General features: G+C 39.5%; 1 protein-coding gene across 5 annotated transcripts in view; it reads left to right on the forward strand.

Moving 5' to 3' along the window:
- FAM120A (family with sequence similarity 120 member A) overlaps window positions 1–15,626 on the forward strand; it is a 97,103-nt gene extending 81,477 nt beyond the window's left edge. For 3 of the 5 annotated variants that reach the window (XM_089522992.1, XM_089522967.1, XM_089522975.1), the window contains 5 exons: window positions 2,122–2,305; window positions 4,332–4,469; window positions 6,092–6,233; window positions 11,687–11,783; window positions 13,732–15,626. In XM_089522992.1, the coding sequence (XP_089379118.1) occupies window positions 2,122–2,305; window positions 4,332–4,469; window positions 6,092–6,233; window positions 11,687–11,783; window positions 13,732–14,043 (873 nt within the window). In that variant the 3' untranslated portion in view covers window positions 14,044–15,626. The remainder of the gene's footprint in view (window positions 1–2,121; window positions 2,306–4,331; window positions 4,470–6,091; window positions 6,234–11,686; window positions 11,784–13,731) is intronic. The other 2 variants (XM_089522983.1, XM_089523002.1) reach the window with 1 other exon arrangement.
- Window positions 15,627–15,942: the final 316 nt, after the last annotated feature.

Genomic DNA, 15,942 nt, shown 5'->3' on the forward strand with positions numbered 1-15,942 from the left:
GTGAAAGTGATCTAGGAGTCCAAGTAGACCACAAGTTGAACATGAACAGACAGTGTGATGCGGCAGCTAAAAAGGCCAATGCTATTTTAGGCTGCATCAATCGAAGTATAGTGTCTAGATCAAGGGAAGTAATAGTGCCACTCTATTCTGCTTTGGAATATTATGTCCAGTTCTGGGTACCACAATTCAAAAAGGATGTTGAGAAACTGGAGCATGTCCAAAGGAGATTGGCTAAAATGGTGAAGAGTCTTGAAACCATGCCCTATGAGGAACTTCTAAGGGAGATGGGGATATTTAATCTAGAGAAGAAAAGGTTAAGAGGTGATATGATAGCCCTGTTTAAATATTTGAAGGGATGTCATATTGAGGAGGGAGCAAGCTTGTTTTCTGTTGTTCCAGAGAATAGGACCCAGAACAATGGATACAAGCTACAGGAAAAGAGATTCCACCTCAACATTAGGAGGAACTTCCTGACAGTAAGGGCTGTTCGACAGTGGAACACACTCCCTTGGAGTGTAGTGGAGTCTCTTTCCTTAGAGGTCTTTAAACAGAGGCTGGATGGCCATCTGTCGGGGATGCTTTGCATGAGAGTTCCTGCATGGCACGGGGTTGGACTGGATGACCCTTGTGGTCTCTTCCAACTCTAAGATTCTATTCTATTGTATTCTGTTCTATATGAATAAAGGCATTAATATTGGCAGTTTTATTTTTATTGGTCTCTTGATCCCCAGGTTTTCACTACAAACACATATGGGATCCACATTTTCATTGAGCTGTTCATAACACCTCCAACATTTCATCCTAAATCACTGCAAGCTCAGAACTCACTAGTGTGTATGAGAAGTTAGGAATTTTCACCAAGGAGATTACCTCAGTACACACTTATAGTGCTGCTATTCCACTTTTACTGCACTGCTGCCTCCTGTTGCATTCTGGGATTTGCAGTTTAAGGAGGGATATTTGGAATTCTCAGTCAAAGAGGTCTTAGGCATCACTGAACTACAAACCTCAGAATGCAACAGGAGCCAGCCAAGACAGCAAAAGTGGAATAGCAGCACTGTAAGAGTGTAGTGCAGTAATCTACCAAGTGTGCATCATTTTACACTTTATACTGAACCATATTTTGCATTTTAAGGCCTGTTCCCCAGGTTGGAGCTTTATGCCTTTGCGTTATGTCTTTGGTTTTGTCTTGGACTTGACTCACCCCACACCCCAGCTCCAGAATATCAACCAGTTTAACCATAAGAGGACCTCACCTCTTCATGATTGCTAATTTTAATCAGGGCTCGTTAGGAAAGGACTTGATCAAAGCCTTTTGCTATTAGTAATTAAAAATTCTTTTAACAAAAAGAAGTAAGGAGAGTAGTTTCCTATCTTAGAACAAGAATTTTGGTATTGTTATGTTTTCTTTTCAGTGAATTGCATCAACTGTTTATATTTGGCAGACTAGCTACTGCTGTGTTGTTACAATTGTAATTAATATGGCTACTTATTGTGTACCTTTGAGTCACCGATGACTTATGACAACCTTAAGCCAAGCCTATTTTAGGATTTTCTTGACAAGATGTGTTCAGAAGGGGTTGCTTTTGCTTTCCTCTAAGGCTGAGAGACGATGACTTGCCCAAGGTCATTCAGTGGGTTTGAATGGCCAAGTAGGCCAGGAAAGCTCCTGGATTTCTAGACTAACAGTCAAAGCTTGACCAACACCACACGGTTTCTATAAATATGACTGCTCTTGCTGCTGCTGCTGCCGCTACTACTACGTGTGTGTGTGTGTGTGCGTGCGCATATGCCTTCAGCTTATGGCAACTTCAATAATTGCATTGGTCAGCTTATGGCAACTTCATTAATTGCATTTCTTAGTCAAGGAATCCTCAGAGCTGGTTTTCCCAGTTCCTTCCTCTGAGATATAGCCTAGAGCATCTGATATTTGTTCGCAGTCTCCCATTCAAGTACCAACCAAGGCTGATCCTGCTTAGCTTCCATGTTCTAATGGGATCTGTTGCCTTTAGGGTATTTAAGCCCTACCACTATTGGTAATAGTAATAATAATATGAAGTGTATAATGGATATACTTTGCATTAATAATCTAGATGCATTAGTGTCCCATTTTTATTCCAGGCTGAACAAGCTGCCAAGGTTGAAAAGATGCGTCAGAGCATCCTTGAAGGTTTAAATTTCTCCAGGCAGAACCATCCACTCCCTTTCCCACCACCACCTGCCATGCCTTTCTATCCAACATCTGTATATCCTCGGCATTTTGGGCCAGTACCACCACCTCAGGGTAGGGGCAGAGGCTTTGCCGGTAAGTGTGCTTCCCTGTTGCATTGTGGCATTTAATTCAAAACAGATTCCACAAGTATTAATACACTGGTGCCTCGGGATACAAAATGATCGGGTTACGAAATTTCCGGGATACGAAAAAGTTGGATTGGCAAAAACTGTTTCGGGTTACGAAATATTTTTCGGGTTACGAAATTCATTTCGGGGCGAAATTCAAATGCTGCAAAGTGCAGCTATAGGCTTTCCAGTGCTAACGGATTATTTTTCGGGTTACGAAATTTTCGGGTTACGAAAGGAATGGCGGAACGAATTAATTTCGTAACCCGAGGCACCAGTGTATTCTTATTTTCACTGGGTGCATCTACAAATTTGTGTTTGATTTAGTTATGAATTTAATTTAATCTATGCCCCCACCTTGTATTGTGTTTTTAATGCATACACAAGTTGCTACCAATGTATCATCTATCACAACCACATCATTTGCAGTTTCGTGTTGACACAAGCAAATAAATTTAATTTAAGGTATTGTATTGTATAAAATGAAATCAGAACAGGAAGATACATGAAGTCTTTCTTCTGTCCCAAATGGCTAGAACCAAGCAATTGTGAGCCAAAGGAAGATAGAGATTAAGAGAATATTGCTATGTATTTTGGAAGAAAACTTCCATCATAAAACTGAAGGATAAACTGGATAAACACCTTACCAAAATGGAAGACCCTTTATCTTCCCAATTCTTTAAACAGTTTACCTGCCTGAAGTGAAATTGATATGGAGAATTACAGAAAATTAATTAATTAATTAATTTAAAATGCTGCAGCCAGACTGGTCACCGGAACCTTAAGGTCGGACCATATAACACCTGTTTTAAAATCTCTTCACTGGCTGTCAATTAGCTTCCAGTCTCAATACAAAGTGTTGGTCATTACCTATAAAGCCCTACATGGCTTGGGCCCGAGTTACTTGAAGGAACTCCTGTCCCTACACAATCCACCCCACACCCTCAGAACATCAGGGAAGTGCTTATTGGAGCACCCTAAGGTGAGATTGAAAACAACTCACCAAAGAACTTTTACAGCAGTGGCCCCGCATTATTGGAACAAACTTCCGGAAGAGATCCGCCTCAGTTCTACTGTGGACGTGTTTAAGAAATCTCTGAAAATTCATCTCTTCCGTTCAGCATATCCTCCCGACTCTTTTTAGGAAATTTATCCCCTCCCAGATGCTACCTCAAGATGCTCAACTGCGATTCGATTAAGATACTCAGGACTTTTTATATGATGTTTTTAAATATGTCTATGTTATTCTGTCTATTTTATTCTGTTTTGTAATGGCTATTTGATATTTGATGTTGTGAACCGCTTTGATCATTTTGGAAAAGCGGTATATAAATAAAGTATTATTATTATTATTATTATTATTATTATTATTATTATTAAAAGTACATGAAGGATTTAGCTGAATTAAAATGTCCATGTTTTTAAATTAAAATGTCCCAATTGCTCTATCCTTTAAGTATTTCTTTCTTGTAAAAGAAATAGGCCATGTGTATTTCCCAGGTATTTATATCAAGCTTTTTCAAGTTATAGTAACTCCTGATGAAATATGCATGGATTCATGTATTTAACAATCTGAGAAGATATTCTGGTATTTTGTGTTACACCATATAAATTTGAGGAAAAGCTATTTCATTCAAAGAACATTAAATCTAATCATATTGTTGTTTGTAGTAGAAACGTGGCTGTCATGATACCTCCAGTGGTATATGGGGGAGGGAGGTCAAACTGAAGTTTCTTCATCCAGTTATCAACTGTAAACTCATAAGCTGTTCACAAATCTTGTGAATTTATCCAGTTATAACTGAGAGCTGGGTCTTTCATGTTTTTCTCCTTGGCTGTTAAATCAGCATATTCTCAAAGATTTGATCATGTGTTTTAGAAAGAAACTGTCCACACTTTAAAAACCAACCGCTCATTTTTGGGGGGAATTCCTACATGTCCCCCTGCCCCTCACAGTTTTCCCCTGTCTCTTTTACCCCGGGTCTCAACAGGAGTCTATGGCTTTGGAGGCCCTTATGGGGAAACAGTAGCAACAGGCGCTTATCGGGCCTTCCGGGTGGCTGCTGCAGGAGGACACTCTGGAGGTTTCTCTGGCAATGACAGCAACAGGACTAGCAAGTTTCAGGGCGGTAATTATACCAATCCCCTTTTCTTAGAGCTTATAGCAACAGCCTCCTTCTTCTCCCTCTGCCTCTTTCCCCCTTTTAACCCTCTGTGGCTACCAGTTCCTCTGAAAATTGCACCCCAAAACTGCTGTCACATGTAGAAGATCTCCGCAGCAAACTACAGTTGCCATATACTGCCTCTAAAATTAAAAAAATGAAATCAGGGGTGTGATTCATTTAGCAATTCCCTGCAGCCCTAACCATTCAGTCCGTGGTGAAGGACTCTGGGAGTTATAGTCCTGCAACAACCTAGAGGGCTGCAGAGTACTCACCTCAGGTTAAACTCCAAATTTAAATTTCTGTCTCTGTGAGGCACTTTGTATTTTTATTTTTTTAAAAAAAATTGGAACAGGAAATCCTTGCATTTTAATCAATCCTAACAAATTCCTACATGCTTTCTGATATCAAAGATCTGGCTAATGGCAAACACCTCTGGCTCTCAGTAGCCAAATGAAGCAGCTGGTATAATATTAGAATGACAGTAGAGCATAGAAAAGAATGAAATTCTCTGCCTTCACTAGTGCTGTTGTAATTAGTGTGTTAGGATTCTGGCATCACTTGTAACCACATTGCTTCTACTTATTTTTAACCCTTGCATTGCTGTTGGCTTAATTGGTCATGTCTAGCTAATGTTCTTTGCATTAGATTACTGAAAATCTGTGATAGCATTACTTTACAAATACTCAAACATGAATATTGAAATTTAGATTGAAATGCACATAGAAATACAAAGGTATTAAAAACCATATGTTTTTAAATAGTGTTCAAACATTAACCAGCCCACTTTTGTTTCTGACGTGAGCTTCTGGGTTGTAGCAGCACAGTTGAAAGCAAGTCAAAACAATTTTAGGGGTTATGTTTAAGGTTACTATGTACCTCAAATGGTGGCAGTAAAATTTAAAGATTTGTAGGTGGATGGCAGAGCTCCTATTTCATAGAACAAGATTGAGATCCCATCATACAGTGCAATTTTCCTGACTCTTCTGTACACACACGTGTACATATCCCAAAGTACTTCTGAGTACATTGGATAGCAACAGGATGGGAGACTCACCAAAATTCATCAGTGCTGCTCTGTATGAGCAGAAAGTCATTTCCCCTGGCTTTCATGCAGCTTAGAAACTACTTCCTCTGCCTTTATTTGAGAAATATATTGAATTATGAAACTGTTCCCGCCTCAAAGGAGATTGCAGTCGGATAACCAGTTTCGAGCTTACTCACATTGCTGCAGTCTGTCAATTTAACCATAGATAAATTGACATGAAGATGGCACATTTAGTCTTTAATGAGCTCAATAGGACTTAAGTCTGAATGGGTATGTGGGTTATAACTTACTTTATGAACCTGATTATTTTAAAATATGATGCTTGTAAAATTACCACATGATCATCTGATTCATTAATTTAAATAACATTCAAAGGACTTTGAGACAAACCCTTCAATTTTTTTTTAAATTCCCTTTCCAAATATTTAAAGCCCAGTTTTCAGGAAGAGGGATGTTTTGCAGCAACTGTCTCTATTCTTCCATTCTTCAAAAGTGAAATTACAGAGAATCATCATTTTTATTGTTGTTTTTCTTTCTTTAGGTGTCCAACCTATTCCTTCTCAGGGAGGAAAACTTGAAATAGCTGGCACTGTAGTAGGCCACTGGGCTGGAAGCAGACGTGGTCGAGGTGGCAGAGGGCCATTTCCTTTACAGGTAGTTTCTGTTGGAGGAGCAACAAGAGGGTAAGCTGGAGTAAACCTTTTGTCACAGTGAAATTATCCTTGGAATTTAGCAGAGGACAAAAGGTCCTTTGGTGTGCAGTTGCCGACTACATAGTAGCCTTCAGCAGCGCGGACCATCCAGTCAGCAGGATGGAACCTGGATGTTGCTGATTCAGTTGTTCTATCTTTACATGCTTTATGGGGTGGGGGGAGCATTTGATCATGACTCTGGCTGCAGTGTTTTGCACCAGGCTGCATATTCCAGCTACTTTTCAAAGACAGTTCAATACACTGCATAACCGTAATCCCAATTTGAACTCTCCCTGACTTACATGACTGTGCACTTAAAGTAAATCCTAACAACTGTTGATTAGCATGAGGTTGCTTTACCCTACTGAACTTTCTTTGGGAAATAGAGCCTCTTAGTACAAGCTGTATTTGAAGTTTGCATATTTAACAAGACATTTCCATTCTTTTTTTAAAAAATTATTAGTGTACCTTATAACACAGGATAGAAAAGGTGTAATATATATGGACAGTATTTTCATTTCTGACTATATAACCTATGTGTGTGTCCCCCTTCAAGTTGCCTGTCAATTTATGGTGACCCTAAGAATTTCATAGGGTTTTCTTAGGCAAGAAATACTCAGAGGTGGTTTTGCCAGTTCTTTTCTCTAAAATAAAGCCTACAGCACCTGGTATTTATTGATCTTCCATTCAAGTACTAACCAGGGTTGACCCTGTTTAGCTTCCAAGATCATGATCTGGTGCCTTTAGGATACATATATAGTAGTAGAGTCAGCCCTCAGTATACAGAGGGGATCCATTCTGGATCTCCCTGCAGATATCAAAATCTGGGGATGGTCAAGTCCCTGCAACACCATTGAGGACAATGCAGCCCCACCCACCCAAAGCCTGCCTCTCTGCTCTCAGTGTGGCGGGCAGCAGGGGGTCTTCCTCCTCTGCCTTTTCCCATTGCTGCTGCATCCTCCCTTCTCCTCCTGCGCCTCTGCTGCCACTCTCACAGGGATCTGTGGATGGCAAGTCCACAAATGTAATACGGGAGCCGTTGGCAATAATCTTTGAAAACTCCTGGAGAACAGGAGAAGTCCCAGCAGACTGGAGGAGGGCAAACGTTGTCCCCATCTTCAAAAAGGGGAAGAAAGAAGATCCCAACAAACGGAGGCTGGATGGCCATCTGTCGGGGATGCTTTGATCTGGATTTCCTGCATGGCAGGGGGTTGGACTAGATGGCCCTTGCAGTCTCTTCCAACTCTATGATTCTATGAAATACCAAGGGCCTACTGTAAAATGCTTAGATTCAGGACTGGTACTCAGCCTACAACAGTAGAATATAAAGGCAGAGAAAGATCTTGGGGAGAGGATGACCTTCCTCTCTCTCTTTCTCTCTGCTCCCCCTTCCCTTGGTCAGAATGGTACTCTCCTCCTATTTCGGGCTTAGAGCGTGGATACTGTTTTTAAAACAGCAAATAAGTTAAAGCAGCCAATTTAAAACAACTATCTAACAGACAGAACACAGGAGACAGAATATGCATTCAGGATGGCAAGCAAAACACCAGCTGAAACTGATTCTGTTGGGAAAAGAGCTTCCACAGCCAGGAGTACAATGCCATGGTGTGGTGACATAAAGAATGCCTCCTATCTATTCCACCCAACTTTACCACTAAAGATGGAGGAATATGCTGAACAGACTTTCCTGATGATACAAGCAAGGTGCTGGCTTCATCTGCCCTAAAGCCAAGCCAGTGACCATCAGCAATTTGAACTGAGTCTGAGAATAAATTAGAAGCCACTAGTGTTGATACAGCAATAAAAATGCATGTGTTAAAGAAGCCTTTGGTCACAACCATGGCAACACTGTTTTGTGCCAAAGTACATGTTCGAACAACTATTCAAAGACAGTCCCCATAGACTGCATAATAGTAATCCCATTTGGATGTCCCTAAGGCATACATGACTGTGGCTCTTGACGCAGCAGTCAGCTACTTTCCAATTGGAACTTCTGATAAAGACCACTCCACAGGTTCTTGGTACAGTACATTTTCAGTATCTGTAGAATGATTTGTTTGTTGGGGGGGGGGGGGCAGACAGTATTAGCGTAATAAAATCACTACATCCGGTAGTTTCTACCATGATATTTAGGATTGTCAGGATTTTAATGAGAAAGAAGCACTAGTCATTGTTATTCTTAGAAATTTGTGGTGATCTTCACCACATATACTTTCATGAGCTGCAAGATTGTTCCAAGTAACTGCTCTGGGGGGGAAACCAATCCTTCCAGAGTTTGCAGATTCGTCCTTTAGTCTATATTGGGCTACTTGACAGAATAAAGAGAATCTGTTTATCTATATTCCTCCAGGGTCGCCATTCTTTATATGAACAAGGGATCCCATTTTACCAGTTGTAGTTTCCACTTGGAAGAGAAGTTTAATAGCAGTTGCTTTAAAAAGAAAGAAGTTATGTAGTTGCTTGGGGTAGACTAGACACATATTCTCTTAATCTGAATAAGTACCGGTATGGTAATTTTTCATTTCTCAATTTTTGGCTTAAAATTGATGCAGTTTCACTTAGCCATTTATTGGCCTAATTACAGAGTCACCTATCATAATTTATAATTCAGTTATAACTTTGAACCAGTGGGGTGTACTGGTTTGAGCATTTGGCTGTGACTCTGGAGATCAGTGTTTGAATCCACACTCAGCTGTGGAAACCCATTGGATGACCTTGGGCAAATCACACATTCTTAGCCTCAGAGGGAGGCAAAGGCAAGCCCCCTCTAAACAAAACCTGTCAAGAAAACCCCATGATTGGTTTGCCTAGGGTCACCATAAGCTGGAAACAACATGAAGGCTACAACAAAGAATAGTTAAGGTGTTGCAGTTTGGCTAGATGACCTGATTCAGGTTTGTTCAAATTATCACTGGTTTTGTTACACATTTTTGCTCCCATTTTGCCAAAACAGCTACTTTTAGGTACCCTAAGTCCAGGGATGGAGTTTTGTCAACCAGTCCTGGATGGGGTCACACTTCCCCTAAAGGACGAGGTTCGCAGTTTGGGAGTACTCCTGGATCCATCTTTGCAGTTGTCATCTCAAATAGATGCAATGGCCAGGAGTGCCTGGTATCAACTTCCTTGAAGCAGTGGTACATGCACTGGTAATTTCTCGTTTAGATTTCTGTAACGTGCTGTACTTGGGGCTACTCTAACACCAAGTTCAGAAGCTTCAGTTGGTTCAAAATGCGGCAGCCAGATTGGTCACCGGTACATCTAGCTTTGAGCATATAACATGAGTGTTGAAATCTCTTCACTGGCTGCCAATTAGCTTCTGGGCACAGTATAAGGTGTTGGTTATTACCTTTAAAGCCCTACATGGCTTGGGCCCGAGTTACTTGCGGGAACGCCTCTCCCTACACAATGCACCCTGCACACTTGGAACATCTGGGAAGTATTTATTGGAACATCATAACACTAGGTTAATGACAACTTCCCATAGGAAGTTCCAAAATTATGGAATAGCCTATCAGAAGAGATCCATCTTGTCACTACCTTAGAGGCCTTTAAGAAGGCACTCAAAACAGATCTCTTCCGGTGGGCTTGTCCACCGGACTCAATATAAAAGATTATGACGAATGCTCCACTCCTGACTATGATTGTTGGCTATTGATGAACCGATGAATTGTTATTTTAGAGAACTAATAGGAATGTCGGGTAATTCAGTATTAGTGTTTTATTGATCGTATTTTGTATTATTGTATCATTTTTACTGATGTAATTCCACCTCTATCCTTGGGAGAGGCGGGAAATATAAATAAACTTTATTATTATTATTATTATTATTAAATTTTGTCCTGCATTGGAGAGTGTTGTGGAAATGAGCTAGGGCGGGATACAAACCGCCAAATAGTACGTCATCAATACGTACTAGGGTTAGGAAGGGGCGGTGCTTCCGCACCCCCCTAACCCTAATACGTATTGAATACGTACAAGATGGCGGCGCCCTGTTCATATGGGCGCAGCCATCTTGACGTATTGGACGCTGAGCGTCCGTATGCGTCGCGTCCTTTGTGACGTAGCGAGTGCGCCCCTGGCGCCTCGCTACGTCGCAAACGTGACTTCAAAAGAAGCTCCATTTTGGAGCTTCTTTTTTGCTCCGCGCGGGAGCCACGCGGTTTGGCTGCTGCAGCTCCCACGCGGAGCAAACGGCGGCGGCGGGGAAGCGCCGCAAAGCGGCGGTTTGTATCCCCCCTAGGTGTCAGCCATGGCTTCCACTTTCCTCAGGTTCTGCCACAAACCTCAACTTTTGAAATGTAGGGTAGCTGCATTTTATGGTGCAGCCTGAACTCTAAACTGGTTAATTTGAACTGTTGAAAGCTTGCTTCTGCTAACTGTAATTAACCAGTTTTGTCAGGGTTGGGCTGAGGGCAGTCGTCATATGGTGAGTACAGAATACGATGTAAAGAGCAGTTAGGACCTCAGCTTAAACCAGAGGCCAGGAATGGACTTGAGAAGACATGTTGGAGCAAGTATTGTTGCTTGAGGGAGGCTCAGTTAGAATAAAATGTTTACACTCCCTCCTTTGCATGGGCAGTGTGTTGAGTTGAGTCACATGCAGAAGGCACTTCCCTGAGAAGCTGCATTTACAGGGTTTGCCACAGAAGGCAGTAGCCTGCAGTTCCTGACAGTCGAGTGTAGATGACGCAGCAAACTGCAGTGAATCCGAAAATGAAGTGAAAGTTTCTCAATTCTTTATTGCTGTCCTGGGGGAGAGGGGGGGTGGAACACACAAACCTGAGGTCTGCTGGAGTTCATTCTTCTAACGCCAAGCTAAGGTTTAGTTCTGTGTCAAAGCCAACCTTTTGCATATTTGGAGTTCGAAAGTTGAAACATATAGGCTCAGATCATTATACCGTAATTAGTAAGATTAGTAATGTTGACAGCTAAGTAGTAAATTAAATGTTAAAAATTATCATGTCAGAACCCATTCAGAAGAAACCAGTTCTTTTTATTCTTAGAAAATTTACAGCGTGTGAGAAGGACAGTTGCACAGCAATTAGGAAAACAAGTTTACAGCCTTCTGTTAGCATTTGAGTGGGAAGTACAAAACATACGAAGAAAGAGTAGTAGTGTAAATAGATAAGGTAAGGGATTTTAACAACAGAGATGAAATGATTTTGTTTGTCTGAAACACAGAATGCATGATATAGTATTACACACTTATATAGAACAACATTTTTCTAAAGTTTTTAAATGTGGTATAATGATTTTGCCTAAATGGTGTAATATTCATTTGTTGTATATATTTTATGCAATTTAAATTATTCCTTACGCTTTTAAATTTAAATGTTTTAAATTGATTTGACCTGTATGCTACCCACAGATCCAGCAATACAGAGTGGTATATAAATATTTTAATTAATTAGTAAAGTGTTTAACATGTACCTTATTCTGTCTAGGCGCCCTAGAGGAGTTATTTCCACTCCAGTGATAAGAACTTTTGGCAGAGGAGGAAGATACTATGGAAGAGCTTATAAGAACCAGGGAACAATTCAGGTACTAGGAATAGCCTCGTCTACAAAACTTAGGTTCAGCAGTGATTGATGAACAGTGGTCCTGTTTCCAGTTTCTTAGCAGAAAAGAGGAACTGTGCTGGGTCTTGTCTATCCAAGCATCCTGTTTTCCACAATGATGAACCTGATGCCTATGGGACACCTACAAATAAGACATGAGTCTAATATCAGTCTTCATCTTGTGTTTCCCAGCAACTAAATTTAGATACATACAGTCAGCCCTCCTTTTCAACCAATTATTTATCCATGAATTCAAACATCCACAGCTTGAAAATATTTTTTAAAAGTATAAAATTCCAAATAGCAAACCTTGGTTTTGCCATTTTATAGACAGGACACAATTTTACTGTGCCATTGTATTTAATGGAACTTGAGCATCCATAGATTTTTGTATCCATGGAGAGTCCAGGAACCAAATCCCAGTGGATAACGGGTCCATTGTATTATCTCTGGAGGCACCATATAATGATTAGCAGCTATTGGTGGCTTTGTTGTCCATGAATGTTTATAAATGTAGTTTAAAGTTTTTCTCAGTTGGTAGCCATCACTGCACTTTGCATTCTACGTCCTGTGAGGAACTTCCTTTTGGTCTGTTCTGAGTCTCCCAGATCTTTCAGTTTCAGTGAATGAACTAGGGTTCTAGTATTACCCATTTTTCTCAATGTCATGCATTTTGTACATTTATATCATGCCTCCCCCTTGGGTGTATTCTTCTTTTTCTGCTGAAGAACCCCAGCATTGAAACTTTTCCTCATACAGGAGTCATTCCAGCTTCTTAATCATTTTAGATGCCCCTTTTGCACCTTTTATGGCTCTAGGGATTCTTTTTGAGGGATGGTACTTAGATCTCTATTTGGTAGCCCAAGTGTTGTCACAAAGAGATTTGTACAAAGGCAGCTTTGTTTTCAAAGTATATCCAACATAATCATGAATGATTTGCTGAGTTAAGTTAGACAAGAAACTACATATATTCTTCAATGAGATTGGTCCTTCCATAAACTTATAATTGGGAGGCAAGTCTTAACAGTTTAGGTATTTATATGAGAACACTGGAACAGATGGAATGAAATAAAAACAACTATAGAACTAAAAGTATCTTGTCCTTTTGTTCCACTGACTTTCTTGTCTTTCTGTTTCTGAATAATTTGTGAACTGCAGCCACATGTGGAGAAGTTAGTAGAAACAGTGCAGAATGAAATGCATCTTGACCTTTTTTGTTTTTAGCTCAGTATCAAAAAGATAATGGTGTTTACTGCCAATATGGTCAGCTTACTTCATCATTTCTCCACTGCTTTAGTTGCACTCTGATTCCATTTGGTCAGCAGTTTGGGAGGTTAAATTAAGTTGGTAATATAATTTACCAGCATTAGGAGATGAAGTTGTCAGGGAGTGCATGATAAAAGGATTTTTTTCACATATGTATCAGGACAAAAAGTGCCATGTGCAACAAACAACTAGATGGGGTGAATAATGGAAGGAACAGCATAAATGAATTTTGCCTGTATATGTGTGTGTGAGAGAGAGAGAATGCAGAAGGCATTTTGGGGGAATAGTAGAATTGAGGTGTTAGATTTTTTTCTTCAACATTTGATTGCTGTCAAAATTGGCATGTACACATATGCAAGCTATTTATATTCCTAATGATCTTTTTTAAAAGAGTAATCTAACTTGTCAAAGAGCAGTTTCCAAGTACTTAATCATTTCACCCTTTCTCCCCAACTGACTCTTCAAACCTGTGAGATTAGGACATGAGATTCTACATTTCAGGTCATGGGTTGAAATTGTGATGTTGGGCAGGAAAAAGAGAGAAAGTCTTGGGGTTATATTTTCTGAGCACTCAAATACACTGAAGCTAAATGCTGCCTTATCCAATCAATAATTTATTTGATTGTGCTCATATCCTGTCTCCTTTTTCTGTTTTCTTTAAATAGGGCAAACCTCCTTATGCTGCTTCAGCGGAAGAAGTGGCCAAAGAACTTAAGTCAAAATCAGAGGAATCAAAGTCCTCTATTGTGTCTTCAGAAGGATCCCTGGCTGAAAATGGTGTAGTGAATGAGGAGAAACCAGCTTCCCAGATGAATGGGAATACATCAGACGTCAGGGCTTCCAACCAGTCTGAAAGTGCCTTGAGTAATGACTCTAAAATGTGCAATACAAATCCTCACTTAAATGCACTAAATGCAGACAGTGTTTGCCATAAAGATGATGCTCTTGAGGCCACTGTCTTAAAAAAAGAAGAGTAAACTTATTTTTTATAGAGGGTGAAGGATGTTGGAAGGGTCAGGATTAGGAATATCTGGAAAGAAAGAGAGCCTACAGTTACGTACATTTTTTCCTTTCCGTAAGAGAAAAATGAGGACTTTGGAAATTCGGATCCCTCTTGGATGTCAGAGATTTAAAAAACACATTTTTAGTTTTAACCAGTTGTAGTCAAAATGCTACAATACAACAAAAATGAAAGAGAATGAAGAGCATTTGACTCCCGCACTTAAAATGAAGTATACACAAAATTTAAACTGGTTATGACAAAAGCTTGTAGTTTTTGTTTCTTGAAATATATTAAAAGAAAAACAAATTTTGGCAGTCTTTCAGTATATATAGCTTAAAATATAATTTTTAGTACTTGGCACCATATGTATGCCATTATATTTGATTTTGCATTACTGTGTCACAAAGCTTTCGTTAAGGCTTTGATTTCATGATTATGGGGGGGAAGGCACAACCACAGTTCTTTCTTTTCTTAAATTTCATCACTGTTGATGTGGTTCTTTTTATGTTTAAAATGTGCAAACTATCAAAATAAAAAAATGATAGAGTAATATTGGAGTTCTGCTGATTTTAAATATACATCATACATGCTTTACAAGCAAGTTAAAATGGATTTAACTTGAAAATCATAGAAGATGCAAACGACCTTTTCAAAATAAACACAATGTGTTCTGATACTTTTTGTGACTAATACCATGCATCCGTGATCAATGAACTATGTGGTTTTGAATCAGACGTAGACCATTAGTACTACTATTTGAGCTAAACTTCTGCATGGTTCATAATTTTTAAAGTGTGTAGTTAATATTATGCATGTTATTGTCCTCTTTCTTCCATTCTTACAAGTACTGTGCCCATTTGCAAAACAAAAAAAGCTAATAATCAGTAATAGTCCTATAAAAGATGTTAACTATGTTTAGTCATTGACTGATCTTGCTCTAACCTTAAAATTTTGTGATTATTGACCTCTGTTGCATTTATTCTAAAACAAAAAAAAATTATCTAGCCGTTTTGAATATCAACGTTACCCTGGTGTACTCATTGCTGTATGCATTATTGTTCTCTGTTGCTGTTTTATGCCTTCATATTAGCAAATATGAAATTCTGTGGAAAAACAAAAAAAAGCTTTGATCTTCAAGAAATACCCCCCTTCTGTAGCAGGAAACAAATGGCTTGTTCTTGAGAACTTTCCCATCAAGAATTTAGTATAAGCAAATATACCTGTATCATTTTGATGTTTTTGTTAGTGTTTCCAAACTTAATGTACTTCAAAATCAGAATCATTTCTTTATATTCGTTTTCATATAATTCTCCTGATGCTCTTCATCACACATTAGTGATCAGAAATGAGGTGTAATTCCCCATTCCCTGCCCGCAAGAGCTAAGTAGGTATCTTAATGTAAGTTGAAGGGAGTTCTGCCCCAACTCATGGACTGTGCAAGAATGAACTACTGTTGGGTTTGATTGGTTGTAGATGGATTGTGGTGTGGTGTATTTGAAGGCTATTGAATGCAACTTACAATGCTTAATAAAAATCTTTATTCTTTTAGTATAAAAATGCTGTGTGGGGTCTTATTTGTAATTTTTGTAGTTCCTTTTGTAATCATAAGTCTCTGTCACAGGGGTCAACAAATGAATGGGGACATATTCCTCCACAAATCTCCCAATGGGCCAGCCACCCACATAGCAAGCCCTAATACCTGTTTTTCTCTGCAGTCCTTCCCCAAATGGCAACAGAAAATGATGTGTTGCTTCCTGTCACCATTTTGAGAGAAGGTGTAGACGAAAAAGGAAATACTGGGGAAACCATGGCATTGTTGATGTTTGGGGTTTGCAGTGGGGGCATTTTCTCAAGTTTGAATACATTCAGAGGG

This window comes from Sceloporus occidentalis, unplaced genomic scaffold (genome assembly GCF_023333645.1).
Source record: "Sceloporus occidentalis isolate IW3139 unplaced genomic scaffold, rSceOcc1.0.p SCAF_1, whole genome shotgun sequence".
Lineage (NCBI taxonomy): Eukaryota > Metazoa > Chordata > Lepidosauria > Squamata > Phrynosomatidae > Sceloporus > Sceloporus occidentalis.